At 39.3% G+C, this 16568-nt stretch overlaps 2 protein-coding genes and 1 non-coding gene across 6 annotated transcripts in view; 2 read left to right on the plus strand and 1 right to left on the minus strand.

The window, feature by feature from the left end:
* Window positions 1-84: 84 nt before the first annotated feature.
* Window positions 85-3130, minus strand: ube2a (ubiquitin-conjugating enzyme E2A (RAD6 homolog)). Its single transcript, XM_034884040.1, has 6 exons — window positions 2862-3130; window positions 1562-1642; window positions 1318-1343; window positions 967-1056; window positions 767-855; window positions 85-617 (listed from the first exon to the last, which is right to left on the minus strand). The coding sequence occupies exons 1-6, from the start codon at window positions 2903-2905 to the stop codon at window positions 489-491; spliced, it is 459 nt and encodes a 152-aa protein (XP_034739931.1). The 5' UTR covers window positions 2906-3130; the 3' UTR covers window positions 85-488.
* Window positions 3131-3733: 603 nt separating this feature from the next.
* trnae-uuc lies at window positions 3734-3805 on the plus strand. Its single transcript has one exon. It is a non-coding gene; the product is annotated as a tRNA-Glu (tRNA).
* A 667-nt stretch (window positions 3806-4472) lies between these two features.
* Window positions 4473-16568, plus strand: part of elf1 (E74-like ETS transcription factor 1) — a 40050-nt gene continuing 27954 nt past the window's right edge. The window contains exon 1 of one of the 4 annotated variants that reach the window (XM_034884028.1): window positions 4473-4878. The gene's annotated coding sequence lies outside the window, so the exon portion shown is untranslated. Of the gene's footprint in view, window positions 4879-15251; window positions 15530-16008; window positions 16032-16568 lie in introns of those variants that run through there. The other 3 variants (XM_034884027.1, XM_034884030.1, XM_034884029.1) reach the window with 3 other exon arrangements.

Raw genomic sequence — 16568 nt, forward strand, 5'->3', positions numbered from 1 at the left:
TCAAAAGACAAAGAAAAAAACCTTAGAGTGAGGCCACTGGAACAGAAGTAGAAACATCCACAAAACAGCTTTGTTTTTTTTATCTAAATATGCACCGTCAGTATCTACACAGCAAACCACACAGCAAGCACATCTAATTAACTGTCAGTGTATCATCCAACCAGCTTACTTCATGTAATAAACAGGTAGAAAAGTGACAACTGAGTTTGTTTTTTTAAAGAAAAATAGTTGTAGGCATGTAGCAAGTAACCCAGATACAACAAGGTACATTAACTTTTAACAAACATACGCTATTGCCCAACAATAGCATTCGGCAAGTGTGAATGCCACAACACAACAACATACAAACTTAGCAACAGTTGTGGGACAAATACATTGAGAAGGATTTTAAGATGTGTCATTTTATTTCTGTGAGATCAATTAATTTATTGATCTGTGGTTCTTCGATTCCGGGCCGGACACTGTTCATACATGAACAATAACAGGGGTCAACAGTCACGCCAACTCTGTTCAACAATAGCAGAAACCCTCTTCTCGTACTCCCGCTTGTTTTCCTGGTACAGCTGGGCTGCTTGGCTGTTGGCTGGACTGTTTGGGTTTGGCTCATCCAGTAAAGACTTTAAATATACAACAAAGAATGGCAGTGGGTTAGGTTTTTATATAAATCTTCATGACATAACAGACCGTCATTACATTATCTTTACAACGTATCCTAATTTGCTTTGGCACAGGATGTGTTCATCTGCAAAAAGGAATGTTGGATTACCTGTATTGACGTTAAGATTGAAGAGACATCATAGGTTGGACTCCAACGATTCTGAAGTATATCTAAGCATATGCTGCCATCCGCATACACTGAAAAATAGCATATAGAATATAAAGATTTTCTGGGATAAATAAATGCTAATTGTAACAACTTCTAATTGCCGCAACTGAAATGGTAATTGCAACACGTTAAGTACATACCATTTGGATGAAACATTTTTGAAACAAATCGCACTGTGGGAGGTTTATTTGGATATTCCTCTGTGAATTCGATGGTAAGTTTGAAGGTTCCTAAAAGTAAGAAGAAATTGGATAGTATGAATTGAGATATATTAACCAAAACCGTGTGTTACCGTATTCTACCAAACTAGAAAATGCATTTTTGTCTGACTAGTTGTTCTGATGCCAAAACAACACTCAAAAATAGGACTAAATCATTTTTGTAACTCAGTTGACAACGGTCAAGTCAAAATGAATATTTGGTAGATTAATGTCATAGCAAGAATGGAAAAACTAATTATATGGATATTAAGGGCTTTAAAAAGGACTTACCATCCTCAAAAGGTGTTCCCTCTGGTCTAAACGAGAGGCAACAAAGAGGTTGTAGATCAGCACTTACAAAACACTCCAATTAACTTTTCATGCTCTAATTCAAGATACTGAAGAAACCTGCTGAAATAAACTGCAGCTTTATCAATTTTTTTTATGTCTAAAAAAAGCAGAGACTACTTTTACAAAACAATTTATTACTGATATGTCTGAATGTCATAGTTTTAAACAAATCAGCTTGACTTACCCAAAAATGACAGCGTTCCATACCATGATATTGTTTTCCGACGGGGCACCACTAACTCCAGCTGGAGGATCCTCTTGCAGCCTAACAGATACAGTAAAAGCAAGGTGGCGTCAAACAATGAAGGTGATATTAGACAGAGCATAACACATGGAAGTCAACGTTGACAGTTTCTATTGGCACACTCTCCATCAGATATTACAGCTGGGTGCTATATCCACACAAAAAACATGATTATAATGCTACTTATTTATCTGAATGTTTGTTCTGTACTAAAATGACATCACGCATACTGTCTTTTTTATTGTTAATTGGTAAAATACTTAAAGTTGTCTTTCCCTCAGTGAGGACCGGGGACCCCCAGGTCTTTTTTATAAGTAATAATGTCATTTCATTTTAGTTGTATTTGTGGAGGACTCTGAATAAGCCTTTCAAGCTTCCTTCCTCTCCAGCACCAAATCTTTTTTTTCTTGTATGGATTTTATCTTTTTTGTGTACAAATTAATTAAACTAAGTCACGTGTCTAAACTAACTGTGGTAATTGATTTAGACAGTGGGCCAACCGGGATAAGTCTTTAAGATTTGACAGTTGACTCATGAGAGGCATTAAGACTCTGTGACCATCCATCAGTATTGTTTAGTTGGAGCATACTGTAGATCAGGGATAAAATAAACAACAACAAACATGTTATATCGGACTGTGTTGAATGTCTGCAGGTTTTTAGGGACTGCATGGCAGATGGTTGCTTATCCTCAGGCTTAGAGAGTGATCTACCAGGAGCTCCCTTTATCAGTGTGCATTTGGACAGTGTACATCTACCCAAACGTTTCATCAGCATGTGAAGGGCCATCTGACGGTTCTGGCTTACTTGTATCCTCAATTACCAGTTACAAATAAAGCACATAGATATCACAGATACAGAGCCACTTTCCAACAGTTTCGAGGAAGGCCTGGTAAGTCATTAGCTACGTTATACAGGGTAAAACAATCTGAGTAGTGCGATATATACGACAACGATCATGAGTTACACAACATCAACGTTACTAGCTACTCCTGGCTGCAGTAAAGCTAAAAAAATATATCGTTACATGTGTCATTAACTTGTTAACACCACCCAAAAATAGCAGGGAGACAAAAACACGATAATAATCCGCCGGTGTGTATATATGTGTTTATTTGTATTGTTATTTTATGGTAGTGTTGTAGTTCAGAATGCCGTTTGGGCAAGCTAACGCTTACAGGCTAGTGTTTGGTTGCTAACGTTAGCTATAGCTACTTCTGTGTTGTTTTCTTTTCGCTTACCGTTTAAAATCTCTCATTAAACGTCGTCTTGCTGGAGTTGACATCCTGTTTACACAAAAACCTAAATCCTTGGCATAAACGTAAGCGGCTTAAGTGTAGGGAAATAATTGTTATCGGTCTATTATATTAACTCCTAGCTGGCTAGCCAACGTATGCTAGTTTGTCAAATATTTGGCTGCCCCGACCCTGCTAGTCATAAGGGCACTACCACTTGCACGAGAAAGAGGATATTCACATCGGCTGGCTCTAAATTCGTCAGTTGTATAGCCACACAAACATAAGCTTACAGTATCACTGAACGTAATATTATTGAGTATACTTGTTTACTTGTGTGAACCAGTTTTAGCTTGTTGTAATCATAGCAAGAGTATTTTTATATAGTTGCAAGAACCCCGTCTCTATGCTTGTATTATGCCACAGAAAATTACGTCATATGTTTAGCACCTTGTTTAACACTTTTGTTTTGTTCGGAACACGTAAACACTATATTTTAAGGCTTTATCCTTCTGTTTTTCTCATATTCATTTTTATTCTGGACGATCCATCGATTAATTTCATCCTTATTAAATTCTGGGTATAGCCAGTGACCGTTAAAAGGTATTTGTTGAGGGCATCCTGTATTCAAGTCACAGTAACATTGAAAGACCACTAGATGGTAACGTTACCTAGCTAGCCCCAAAGTCTTGAAAATTATACGGCACAGCAACCCAGAACAAGACTAATTGCCCCTAAATGTATGGTTTCTGGTTACTGAGCCGGTTGGTTTATTTGACCATGGTAAATTAGTTATTTCTAAAAAAGTGGAACAGCTAAATATTAATCGCAACACTGTAAAAACTAAATTCAATTGCCCCGTCAATTGTGAATACCTTTCCCATATGGTCTAGCGGTTAGGATTCCTGGTTTTCACCCAGGCGGCCCGGGTTCGACTCCCGGTATGGGAACATTTCCTTTTCATTTGGCCCCTTCCAAATGAAAATGTTGACTCATCTCCGTTAGGAGCACATAATAATACAAATGGAAATTGTTTCAGTCGTAGGTGATTTGATACAGTTATCACTAGCTACATATGCTCATCATTTCCAGGGATATTAACATTATTGTAACTTAAGACCCCGCCCGTTGAAGAGTTAACGTTATCCTCAGTTGCTCTCATCCTCCCATAAGGGCTTGGACCCACACCTTCCCGGCCATTTCCACTTTCCTTCCCCTTGCAAACAATTTCGTAGTCCAAAGTAGGCCTATTAGCTGCAGGAAAACAAACTAGACTTAAAAAACCCAACGCTAGTCTGAGGCTGCCAACTTTATTTTTCGTTGGTAACTTAATGTGATTAAATCGTTTTTATTTGTTGACACAATTGCCTATAAAGTAACACATGTGACCCGGTAACGTTAACGGTTGACCAGCTAGCTAGCTAAACATTAACGTTAACCGAACTGTCGCTTGGTTTGTTAAAGGTTTACTATATTACAAAATCCATAGCTGCTCCATGTTCGTTGGCGGTGGATTACACGTAGGCTACATAATAACAATATGCATAAAGAATAAAATATGTAGGCTACTTATCATATTTAGGCTACTTTTAAAGCATGACGCGAGCAGTAAACAACTTTTTTTAATAACGTCAACAACCGTCCTTCGATGCTTATTGCTCAACTGTGAAACCAGCCCTGATTCCTCTCTCTACTATCAGGCTTCTCCAGCCAAACTTTGGTGCCAGGCCAATCATTTCCCAGGAAAATGTGACTGCTAGGAATTCCCCACGCATCAGCCCCTGTCGGAGAAAACGGCAAGCTTGTGTCAGGAAGCACAAGAACGCTGCAGGAGGGTAAAGCTGACCGGTGACTGTGCGATGATGGAGCTGTAGTAGGCTCCCGTTTGCCTCCAACTCGCTCCAGGGATAATAATGGTTTTCTTACGTCGGCGTATTTTCACGAGGACAGCCACCTTTTAAAGCTAGTCAGGGGATACATCCCAGCGTGCCGACATGCTGTGCGGATGACAACTTCAACCAGGGTGAGTCCACAGTCAAGCATGTTTTATACTTATTGTTTGCTTTCTTGTAACTGACTAATGTAACTATCTATATTATATAAATAGTTATACAATTTTGAGTTCCCTGTGTGGTCATGTTGATATTACATTTTCCCATCCAAAGAGTGTTTTTTTGTGAAATAATCAAGACTTGTAGCAGATAATGGCTTTAATTGTAGAATATTATTTAATGGCACTATGCCTACACTTAGTACACATAAAGTTATCACACTACAAGAAGCACGACTTAACTCATATGATGTTAGTATATTAACCTCTGGGATACATGACCTGCATCATACTACTCCATAGATTGCTGTGACTCCCCTTTGTGTCAGTCAGCCAGCATGTGACTGCACTTGGTGTGTGTGTGTCTGTGTGTCTGTGTGTTTGTGTGTGTGTGTGTGTGTGTGTGTGTGTGTGTGTGTGTGTGCGCTCAAAGCAATACCACAGCTGCAATTGCAATAATCATCCATTTTAGATAACAATCAATCATATTTATAAGCTGAATGCCAGTGCAGTTTTAAAACTATTTTCAGTATGTCTATTTTCTCTTTACTAGAGCTCTAATACTAATGTTTAATACATACAGAGAGCACTCAATTAACTTTGTCCTCCATAGTCAGAAATAAGTATTGACCCTGATGTCAGGTGTGGCCTTGTCTAGAAAAGTTATTTTACTGTATTTATAACTGACTCCTCAGAACAATTTAATCGTGAGTAGATAGTCTGCTTCTGATTAGAGTTAATTTGTACAAATTTCCCTAGTCCCGGTTGTTAAAATGCAGATAGCTATTTTGTGTCTTCAATTATACTAAACTTATTGTCTTTTTGTTTTTGTGACGGGTTATTGCATAAAATAAGGAGTTAAAATATGTCAACTTTGGCTCTCTGAAATTGTGATGCTTACTTTTGAACTATTTCCAGATATTTTACTATAGCAAACATTGAGCAATTGATGATTAATCTGACTCCACCATGTGTCCCTCATTACATTGAAGAAGTCTCAGACTGAATATATTTACTAAAATGGGAGAGAATTTCTTTAAAAGTAAGTCTCAAATACTCATTGAGCTTTGTTGGAGGACGTATATAAATAAGTGTTTGCTCCTTTTCCCAATTCCTATGTCCAAATGCCTGACAGAATAGTGTTTTTATAGTATAGTTGATCAACCCTATTCTGTGGCAAGTCTAAATGTTTGCCAGATGTTTACATTTCTGAGTTAAGATGCTTGTATCATGGGACAGACAAACTCATTCTCATTGGTCCACTGCTGTTGCTCCCTTCAAAGGGGGCAGCTATGACGCAGAGGGAGGGGAAAAGTTACGAGCTCTTGTCAGTCCCACTAGAGACAGGACCAGCTGGACCCACCAACCCTTCACACACCCACCCACCCTCCCTCCTTTCCCCTCCCCTCCAATCTTCCTGTGGTGGGGACACTGGCAGAGGCTCGTGGATAATTGGAATCTTCCACAATCCACTAAAAGCAATTATCCAGAGCAAGACTTTGTAAATATACTCCAGTGTGGAGTCCTCTTTTTTAGTTTCAAGCATGTGCGCTTGATTTTTAGAACCACCCTGACCTTCTGCCCGCACATTGCCTCTCTTTTTCCCCCTATCCTTGCTGATGGATAACTGTTATGCTGCTGTGTTTTGCGTGGGCATTTGTGTTGAGGCTAAAGCAGTTCCCGGTAGCCTTCTCATTTATCCTGTGACAGTGACGTCACCATCAGCAGTCTGAGGAGTGTGATGATGATCGAGGGCCATAATGGAGAACTGTCTTGTCCCATTCTCCCTTCAGTGACGAGAAGCTCCTCAGACATCAGACACTTCTTCTTGCCCAAGAAGTACCCGCCTGCCTTAATGGGTTGCCGGATATTGATTTGGCTACACACACACACAAACAGATTTGAGCTTTTATCCTATTTAGAAAGCAGCACTCCAGTTTCACAAAAGCTTTCAGTGTGGTCTTGCAAGAGACAGTGAATCTTTTGCAAATTGGCATATGTGGTAATCTGTAAAACAGGTTTACCTCCCTGTAACAGTGTTCAGAGATAGGTTATTTGAGTATCCAGAAGCTATAGCATGACATTGTTTAACCAAGGGGTTTTAAGTGTCCACACATGTATATACAAATAAGGTTTACTTGCTTCCTTACTCCAAGAAGTTTAAAAAGAGTGAAAAACACTTATTGAGGCCACCATGTTTACCTAATGACACTCTATTTGGTGTGAATTTAGTGCCTTGAGAAACAACCACAAGATGGCAATGTTCATATGCTTTAACTAAACAAACAATCCCATGAGATGGCTGACACCTCAGATGACTTGCAGAAATGCAGGAACCGACTCGTGAAACGAGAAACAAAACTGTTGAACTTCCCTGTTTTTATGTGTAGAAAAAATACCCTATGTTGGCTCTGTTGAGGGCTTGCAGGGGAACTGCTGTTTGCAAAGTTCCTTAATTGTACGCTGCTGTTTCACCACCCCAGGCTTTTGACACCTGAATGTCACCATGGCAGACATGTTTGATTGCTAGGCAGCAGCAGCAGCAGCAGTAAACCGCTGCCCCTGGACCTGACGTCAGAGAGAAAGGAGAGACGAGGGAAATTCCACCTGTAACCTCATTCTACTCTCATGCTGCCTGTCCCACAAGCATGTGACTTGGACGAGTCATCTTGCCTGAATTTCTCCATGAATCTGCCTATTGTCATGATGTAATGCAGGGTTACAGTCCAGCTATTTTTAGCATGTAATGGAGGACAATTTGACTTGGTGTTTTAAGTAGACCTATGTAGTTGTGATATAAATGCGGTATTGGTGAAATCAATCGGTCTGATTCAGGAGGTGGAAAATAGACTGATAAAAGCTATACGAACAAATACTGCATGCGATGATGTAAAGGATTCTTTCATGCAGTAATCATAAAACTCCAAATTTAAGCAATAATTAAGACTTTGTGGTGATAATTGAGTAAGAATTGACTGTATTTGAATAAAAGCATTACAGTTTTAATTATGAGATAGCTCAACATTTTGGAAAATATGATTATAATTTTTCTCGCAAAGAATTAGATAAGACAACTGATAACACTCTCATATCTGTGCAGTAAATATGAAGCTACTTCTAGCTGCCGTTAGCTTAGCTTAGATAAGAATGGAAACGAGGAAACAGCTAGCCTGTCTAAAGGTATCAAAATCTGCCTGTAAACTGTTTTTACACTTTAGTTGTACAGATTAAACAAACAAGATATAACTTGTTAATTAGTGAGCCTTAGAAGTACTGATAGACTGATTTTTATTAACTTTATATAGATCCAGGCTAGCGGTTTCTCCCTGTTTCCAGTCTTTATGATAAGCTAAGCTGGCTGTTGGCTGATTGGTATCGATCTTATCTCTGATTCTTGGATAAAAAGCCAATGTATTTCCAAACTATTGCTTTAAACAAAAATTGAATAAGACATCAGATCAGATAATGTTGAGCTGAAAAAGCTGAAATCCTCCAGATACCATTAAAAAGTAAGAAAACCTTAGAATCAATGTATGACTTTGTCTGCAGGGAGAACTACTGCAGGATGATCATGTCCACTCTGGCAGCACGTTGACGTCATGAGATTAGTTAACCACATTACATAGATATTTGTATGGTGCCTGCTGAGGTCCATGTAAGCACACAATGTAGTAAGCTGTATTACTGATGAATGTGTAATTACATTAAGGAGTGATGGCTTGGGTTGTTATGTTCTAGCTTACTGTAGTTTGACCCCACAAAGTAGCTGCTTACAAAAATAGAAACTGGCTTAGCCTGCAACTTTGGTGCATAATGACATTTCACCCTGTCATTTTTCATGTCTCTTGGAGCTAATGAAGTAGCAGTGAGTGGTTCACAGAGGCCTTTCATGAGTCAGGTCAGCCAGTGGTGCTGCAAACACGAGAGCAAGAGTGAGCCTTGTTGAAAAAGCCAGATGATCTTTCCTTATACAACTTTAAACAAACTCTTTCAACAAAGTTAACTAATACATGAGTTGACAGAATTTGCAGTGAGCTCTGGCAGCTCCTCACATCTCCTGAGAGGCAGTTGTCTGTCTTCACCGTCAGTAAAAAAGAAAAAAGAAGTAACAGACAGTCTCAGTCTTGTTGAATTATTTAACTGCATGCAACCAATGGGTATTATAATCTAGGCCCTGAGTGACAGAGCAATATGCTCTTAGGGCCTCATTGCATTTTATTAATAATGAGCTTGAGATAAACTAGAGCTCTCAGGTTAAAAGCTGCTGGCTTTTGGCGCACAGTAGGGCTGGCATGCCCCTAGCCGTGAATTGTCTGGCTTGACCTAGATGGACTTTTCAAAACTTCAGTGAATGTTGATGATAAAATGGAGAAACAGCAGTTATGTGGTTCATCGACGTGGCGTCTAGCAATGAAGGCTTTCTGCCATCCTCTGACTGCAGGTAGCTGTTACAGCCCACAGAGGTGTGATGTGGGTGATCTGGATTGTCGGCCTGATCTTTGTATTTAATAATTAATGAGTTGCAGTCTGTACGTGTGTATGTGGATTCAGCAGAAGTAGATCTAATGCTACTACAACTGCTAGCTGCTGCTAATCTGTTCAACAGCTAATATACTGCAAACAAGGGATTTCACACTACTGGCACATGCATCAGATTTAATGCGCAAAACAATTTATTGAGCCCCCCCCCCCCCCCTTCACTTGAAGCATTTGACTGATGCTTGCAATCAATCAAATGACTATATGTATGTGAAACACAGGTAATTATCACCTGACTGAAGCTTAGTATCTGCTGGATGTGTAAAAAAATTATTCTTATCAACTTAAAAAAATGTTTTCAGGTTGTTTCTGCTGACGTAATAACATTTATACCCCCAGTCTTTTGTTTTGGAGTAATTGTCAACATCAGCACCTTAGCTATGATCAGCAACACTCAAACTGTAGTGGATATTTGATATTTATTTGGATTGATGTGACTACTTCCTCTCTTATCTGTAGGGAGAAAGCTTGCATTCTGATGGAATGCGATCTCAAACTGGATTACTCAACTGAACATGCAGAACAGTATGCTAGGTATAAGGGAGAGAAGAGGGATAAAATAGTTGCTTAGCTTCAGTATATCTATAGTTGAATTCTCCATCTATCCATCTTCGTCCGCTTATCCAGTATAGTGGAAGGAGGCCTCGGGGAGGACCCAGGACTAGCTGGAGAGATTATATCTCCAACCTGGCATGGGAACGCCTCTGGATCCCCTAGTCGGAGCTGGTTGATGTGGCTCGGGAAAGGGAAGTTTGGGGTCCCCTGCTGGAGCTGCTCCCCCCGCGACCTGACGCAACCATTTGAATTTTGTTGGTTTTTCTTCTTTCGTTAAGTGTTCAAGCAACCCCCCCAAGAAGAGTTTGGTACCCCTAAGAATTTAAATAGTGTATTTCCAGGAAGTCTTCTAAGTATGCACATGGTATTGAATACAAAATTGATTATTATCTTCTAAAGGCCTGTGGTCTGAGCCTCATTCTTTGAGGTGTTACTGAATCACCCACAGAGTTAGGCTAAGCTGTTGCACACTGAATGTAATTTGGTCTTTTTATCTGTACACATACTCAGCTCTTTGTTAGGTCTGTATGTCTTATAGTCATACTCCGACAGCACAGTGAATCACCTTAGATCTGGGCTCTGCTTAGGATGGTCACTGTCTAAGAATGATGAAGTCTTCATAGTGCTCTGAACTGTCAGCCCTTTGAACAAACTAGATTGTTGCAACAACAAAGTCGGACCTCAACCAGCTGGTATTCTTCTAAACCATAATAACTGTAATATTTATATAGCACCTTGATTGCCTTCAATCTATCACACACAACAGATGATTTAAAAAAAAAAACTCCTACTGTACTCCTACAATAATTATTCGTCTATCTCGGTGTGCTTAATGATGAAGCCTCGCTGCACTCTCGTTCAACTCATTCTGCGTCTCTTGTGGTGTGCCCTGCTCTGTCCTGTTAGCTGGCGTCTCACAGCCTCAGTCTCCCTGTTCTGTATTTTAGCTACTACAGCAGCCATCAGATGACCTCCAAACTACACAAATAATTCTGTGCGTCCTCCAAAGGCTCCCATATCTCACCCTGTCAAGGATTGTTTCAAATTTCTTTGATTGTTTTTCAGGTATTATGAATACACGGTGCTCCAAAATCCCTCTTTACGGAGTGGTCTGGTTTCTGCAGTTCTTAGTGGAATGGTTTGTTAGGTACACATTTGCAGGGCATGCCTTAAGTGTGTAATATAAATCAAGTTTGGAAGCAGAAATATAATATGCAGTGAGGACTGGTCATACTGTATTTGTGGGCTCCATTAACTATGCTTTGACACATAAAATAACCATTGAGGCATTTCTGTAGTCACCTGAATAACCAAGTTTAATGCTGTCATTGTAACATTATTTTATTAGTATTATGTGAATACTAATAATCTAGCAACTGAAAAATTACATTGGCATTTGAATAAACAAGCAAGAAGTTTAACAGCATGCAATTAGTAATCTAACGTCCCAATTTTTGGTTTAAAGGGAATTCACTGACATAGGCCTTAACACCAGCTTCATGGTGCACAGGATTGCAATGCTCTGCCCTTCAATAGAATCCCACTGACATGACATGAAGCACCAGCAATTTAAACATGAATGTGTGGAGGGGATTTGTTGCGCAATCCTGGGTGAGTTTGCATTCGTTATTACACAAGATAATTGGAAGGACTGTAATTTATTTGGAGAGACTTAGTGCAAGAAATTGTTTTGCTACAATCAATAAAAATACACAATAACACATTCACGAGGCTTTACAGTTTAGTCTAGATTTGAGGATATTTATAAACCGAAGATGTTTCTGGTAACTTTTCTTTCAAGTCCAAACCTTTGAACAGTGATTTCAATGTTTCAGTGTCTTGTTTTTCAACAAGACACTGAAACATTGAACATCAACGTAAACAAAATATGTCTGCATACAACATTTGGGCTATAGCTTGACTGTCCTTTCTGCAAGACCCCTTTTCCTGTAAAAAGGGGTTTTCTTTAACTGGCGAAAGAGTAAAAGGAAAAAGAGAGTCTGTGGTATAGATTGTAAAGTCTTTTAAAGCAAACTTATATTTGACCTATATGAATAACATCGACTTAACTTGACTTTTTTATATTGTACTCTTATTATCCAATATTCATTTTATGGTTTTGAGACCTTAAAGGAACATGCCACGGTTTGTTGAACTAGGGCTTATCACAGTCTCCCCTATCTGTAGATAGTTGGGCCAAGTCATTTTTTGTCTCAGGGCATGCATTGTTTTAGTCCGGTGCAACACCAGCAGCACCGCCGCTAGTTAGCTTAGCATAGAGAATGGAATCCTATATTGCTGGTTAGCATGTTGTGAGTAAAAGTGAGCCAAAGAAAATCCTTCTTGTGGCCTGCATGTTCACAACGAGTACAAATAGCCATGCAGATTAAGACTAGACAATTTCCTAGGCAGATATTGACATGGGAATATATTGGGTGGAAGCACAGCCAAAGCATGGGCTCACTTTTGCTCACAACATGCTAACCGGCAACATAGGATTCCATTCTCTACGCTAAGCTAACTAGTGGCGGTGCTGCCGGTGTTGCACCGGACTAAAACAATCCATGCATTGAGACAAAAAATGCGTTGGCCCACCTTTCTACATCTAGGGGAGACAGTTATACGTCAACAAACGGTGACATTTTCCTTTAAACGCCCCAACAATACAAACATATTAGGTCCAATCCACAATAAATGTGAATATCTGAATAAATCTGACATTTGCTTAATAAGATAATAAGAAGTGTCTGAAATAATGACAAATGCTCATCACTAGTTACCAGAGCTTGAACTAATGTCAGGAGATTTCTTACATTGTCATAATATATTATGCAACTACTTTTTACATTAACATGGTCAATGACTAAAACTATTACCATTACTTTTCTGTTGATCAGCTTATGTGTTAGTAGACTAATAAGTGCAATATTGGATGTTTCAGAAACGGACATCATAAATGAAGATGATTGAGGGAGGTATATTGGAATGGTAGCAAGCTTTTTTTTAAAATGTTGAATTCATTTTGAAAGATTATACATGAGTATATACAAATACTGTGTATAATCTGTAATTATAGTTCTTGCAGGTAGAGATTCTCCCTCCCCTGTCTTGTTAGGGGAGACCAGGACACGTACGGACATTTAGTTCATTCACGTTACTGGAGTTCCTCTAACCAAACCCTACTAGGTCAGCTCAGAAGACACTGGCACACACAGATGAGTAAATGTGTTTTTCATGCCAAGCCGTCTCATCTATTTTCTCCTCTTAAGATACTTTATGTCAGAGAAACCTCCTTTTGACACAGCTGATTACACACAATTAACAGATCACTGGAATGCAGCACAATCTTTTTACATTTTTTTTCAAGTTTTGAATAGTGCTGAATTTGTGCTTCAGGAATCTTAAAGCTTATACACTCACAGTACCACACCTCTTAAAGGTTTTCCTCTGTTTATTGTAAGTGTTTCCTTTCCTTTTGGTGGCTTTTTTTCTTTCAGAGTAGATAAACTGTGTGAATAAATGGGATTTCAAGATCTTCAATGAAGGAAAACTAAAGACCGAGGAAATCTTAAAGATGAATGAGTACCCTGTTGATAGTGGCACACAGTTGATCCGTTACATATCTAATATTGACGGGTACTGTATGTGAATATCCTGTGGGCCTCAGATACTGTTTTAAAACTCTTTGGTTTTTGTACAGGCTTACTTAAGGGGGGGGTAACATGTAGCATTTGTGTGTTTTTGTATGTTTACATAGTTGTCCTGGATTTTAGCAGTGCATTAGCCTTAAGGGTTTATATCACAAGAAGTAAGCAGTTTCCTCAACGGCTTCAGGGTTGTGGACATTATTTCTGAAGGCGCTGATAAATGGAGCTTGTGTAGTGTAACTTTCCCTCACAGCAAGGCTATCAATTTGCTTGGTGGCAAACAGCGGCTTTCTTCTGAGCTGAACTGTATTGAATAGAGGCAAGGACGGATTATTGTGATGATGAGAGCACTTGGTGGAGACTGAGAGGGTGATTTGGGGGTCTGTGACAAACAGACCCTGCTGCAGCTACAATTGAGTTTAATGGGTTCAATATAAATCTCCAAGTCCTTTGTTTGTTCATGTTTACTTTCCTTCCCAACAATCACAATTTGAGCCAGGTTTTATTTAAATATTTGACTTTTGCTTCTGTTGAATATACTGCATGGGGCTTTTTAAGTGAAAAACATGTATAATGCACAGACAAGAGTGTGAAGACACGTAGTGCTCTCAACACAGACCACCACTTCCTGTTTCCTTGAGTGCAATTTCTGAACAAGATTCGGATCAAGTCTGTTATATCTGTGTACCGAACTTAAGATTCAAGAGTCCTTTCATTGTCATTCGGCAAAACACAGAATTGTAAAGTGTGGACAAAATTACAAGCATGGCTCCTTTTTAAAAACACAGGTTAAGATGAAGAAGATAAAGATTAACAATATATATGTAAGTAAAAAGGATCTGTGCCATCTACTGCAGCTGATCTGTGACCCTTTCTTTACTTTTTAATAAAACCTTAGATGTAAAAATTGGCTTCCCTTAAACTTGCATGTGATGATTGTTCACAACCGGAGTTTTCCGATTATCATGATCACTGAATCTTGAAGAGGAGGAGGGGGAGGAAGAGAGAATTTTTTAGGCCTCTGAGGTGAAGCACTTGCTCATAAAGAGCTAAACACAGTCAACTTTAGTTTCATTTCTTTGTAGCTACTAGTGGGAGAAGTTGTTTTATGAGGCTTTACTGCAGAGAGAACAACTTTACCACAAGTCAGCAGCTTAACTGACTCACCGACAATGCAAATAGACCCACAATTCATTGTAAATGATTTAATAGGACACAAAGAAATGTGAACTTTACTTCTGAGCTTCCATACCGATTTTAATCACCAGGCCAGGCCCATATTGTATGGTCAAAGTCTAAAGTAAGTGCATACCTGTCCAACTGTTTACCTGCACCTCAAGCACTCCTCCGCCTCTGAAGGAGAAACCCGTCTATCGTCTTTCATGCAGTTTGAGGTGTGGCCCTCTGGTTGGACCTCTCCGCTCTCCCCTCCCCCGCTGCAGCACCATCCAATCCCCGCCAAACGCAGAACTCACCTGAAAGAATTAACATGTAGGGCCAATACTCGCCGCTGATTGGCCAGGTGAAAGCACTCTGCCTCAGGGCGTCCCTACCAATGGCGACAGCGCTGCGTGACTCATAGGGAGAGGACAAGTTGCTTCACTACACTTCTCCTTTTTCTGCTTCAAACAGCAGCCATTGCATTGTGTTTTTTTTTTCTCAACCCTCCTCTCTAGTTTTGTTTTGTCGCTGTGAGAAAGAGGTGTGAGGCTGGCCAGTGGTCCACACCTTCAGACAGCTTTGTCCCCCTATGAACGCACCTTGGATTATTCCCCTTTTCGCCTTTTATTTTCTATTTTTCTCTTGATTTTCATTGGTTACTGTGATCGTCACTTGTTTGGTTGCTATTATGGACATTGTCACCCGGATCCTGAGACTTTGAGGTCAGTAATGAATAGTTCTCCTCCTTTTCTTCACAATTTACCTATTTTGATGGTTCTTTTTAGTAGAAACAAATGGCTTACATTGGGTTGTTGGCTATTTTTAAGCTTTGGAAGTTTAATCAATATTTCTGAATATAGGGGTTACCATAGGCTACATGTAGGCCTATATTGTATTTGTTAGTGGATAGGCAGACAGGTAGTTAGGTTGCCATAATGTGTACCTTTGGCTTTATTGTAGCATTTTATTAGCAGACTTGACATGTTCAAGTTTTTTAAAAGGGGGTTTAACAAGTCATGCAAGTTCAATTGATATTCAGGTGCTAGTTCCCCATCTAGTGTCTCCCAAGCCTACTTCTGTTTCAAATAATTTGAATTCAAGAAAACAGCAAAGCAGCATTCATAGTACTCTGATTATAGAAGTTTTATATATAAAACGTTTATGTTGGTTGGACACTTCAAACTCAGTTGACACCTTCTACAGCTTGACAATGCGTGAGATCAGGTTATATAGGTTTTTGTGTTTGCCATTTCAAGTAAATCTAACTACAGTAATATGAATGATCTTTTGCTGATTTGTGTGATTGCTTTTCTTTTATGAATTGTTGCCTTATATGGTGTGCTGAAACAAGGGCGGGAACAGTGTTTTGCAAGCCCCTTGACCAAGCCCACATGTATTTTTCATGGTGTAGTAACTAATTTCACATCGTGCTGATTTTGATCTATGTTTGCTTTTTAAAATGGAATACTGTCCTTATTTAAATGTGAAATGCTGCAGCAGTAGACACAAACACTGCTGTGGGTTTGCTGTTGTTGCTCACTACAGTCTATTGTGTGGAGTCAGTCATGCAGTGCTTAATGCATCAAAATCTTCAGTTTATCAGAACAGAATGTTGCTCATCTTGTAAAGTAGAAGCACACAAGGTCTTCATGTTAATTCAGAGGAACGTTTGAACCCACAGTAGTTTGCTTCCCCTTTTTATGCCAATATTAGTGGACCTTCCCTAAAGACTTTTTCTCATCAGCCAGTTAAATTCTTCTT

This window comes from Etheostoma cragini, chromosome 10, assembly GCF_013103735.1.
Source record: "Etheostoma cragini isolate CJK2018 chromosome 10, CSU_Ecrag_1.0, whole genome shotgun sequence".
Taxonomy (NCBI): Eukaryota; Metazoa; Chordata; class Actinopteri; order Perciformes; family Percidae; genus Etheostoma; species Etheostoma cragini.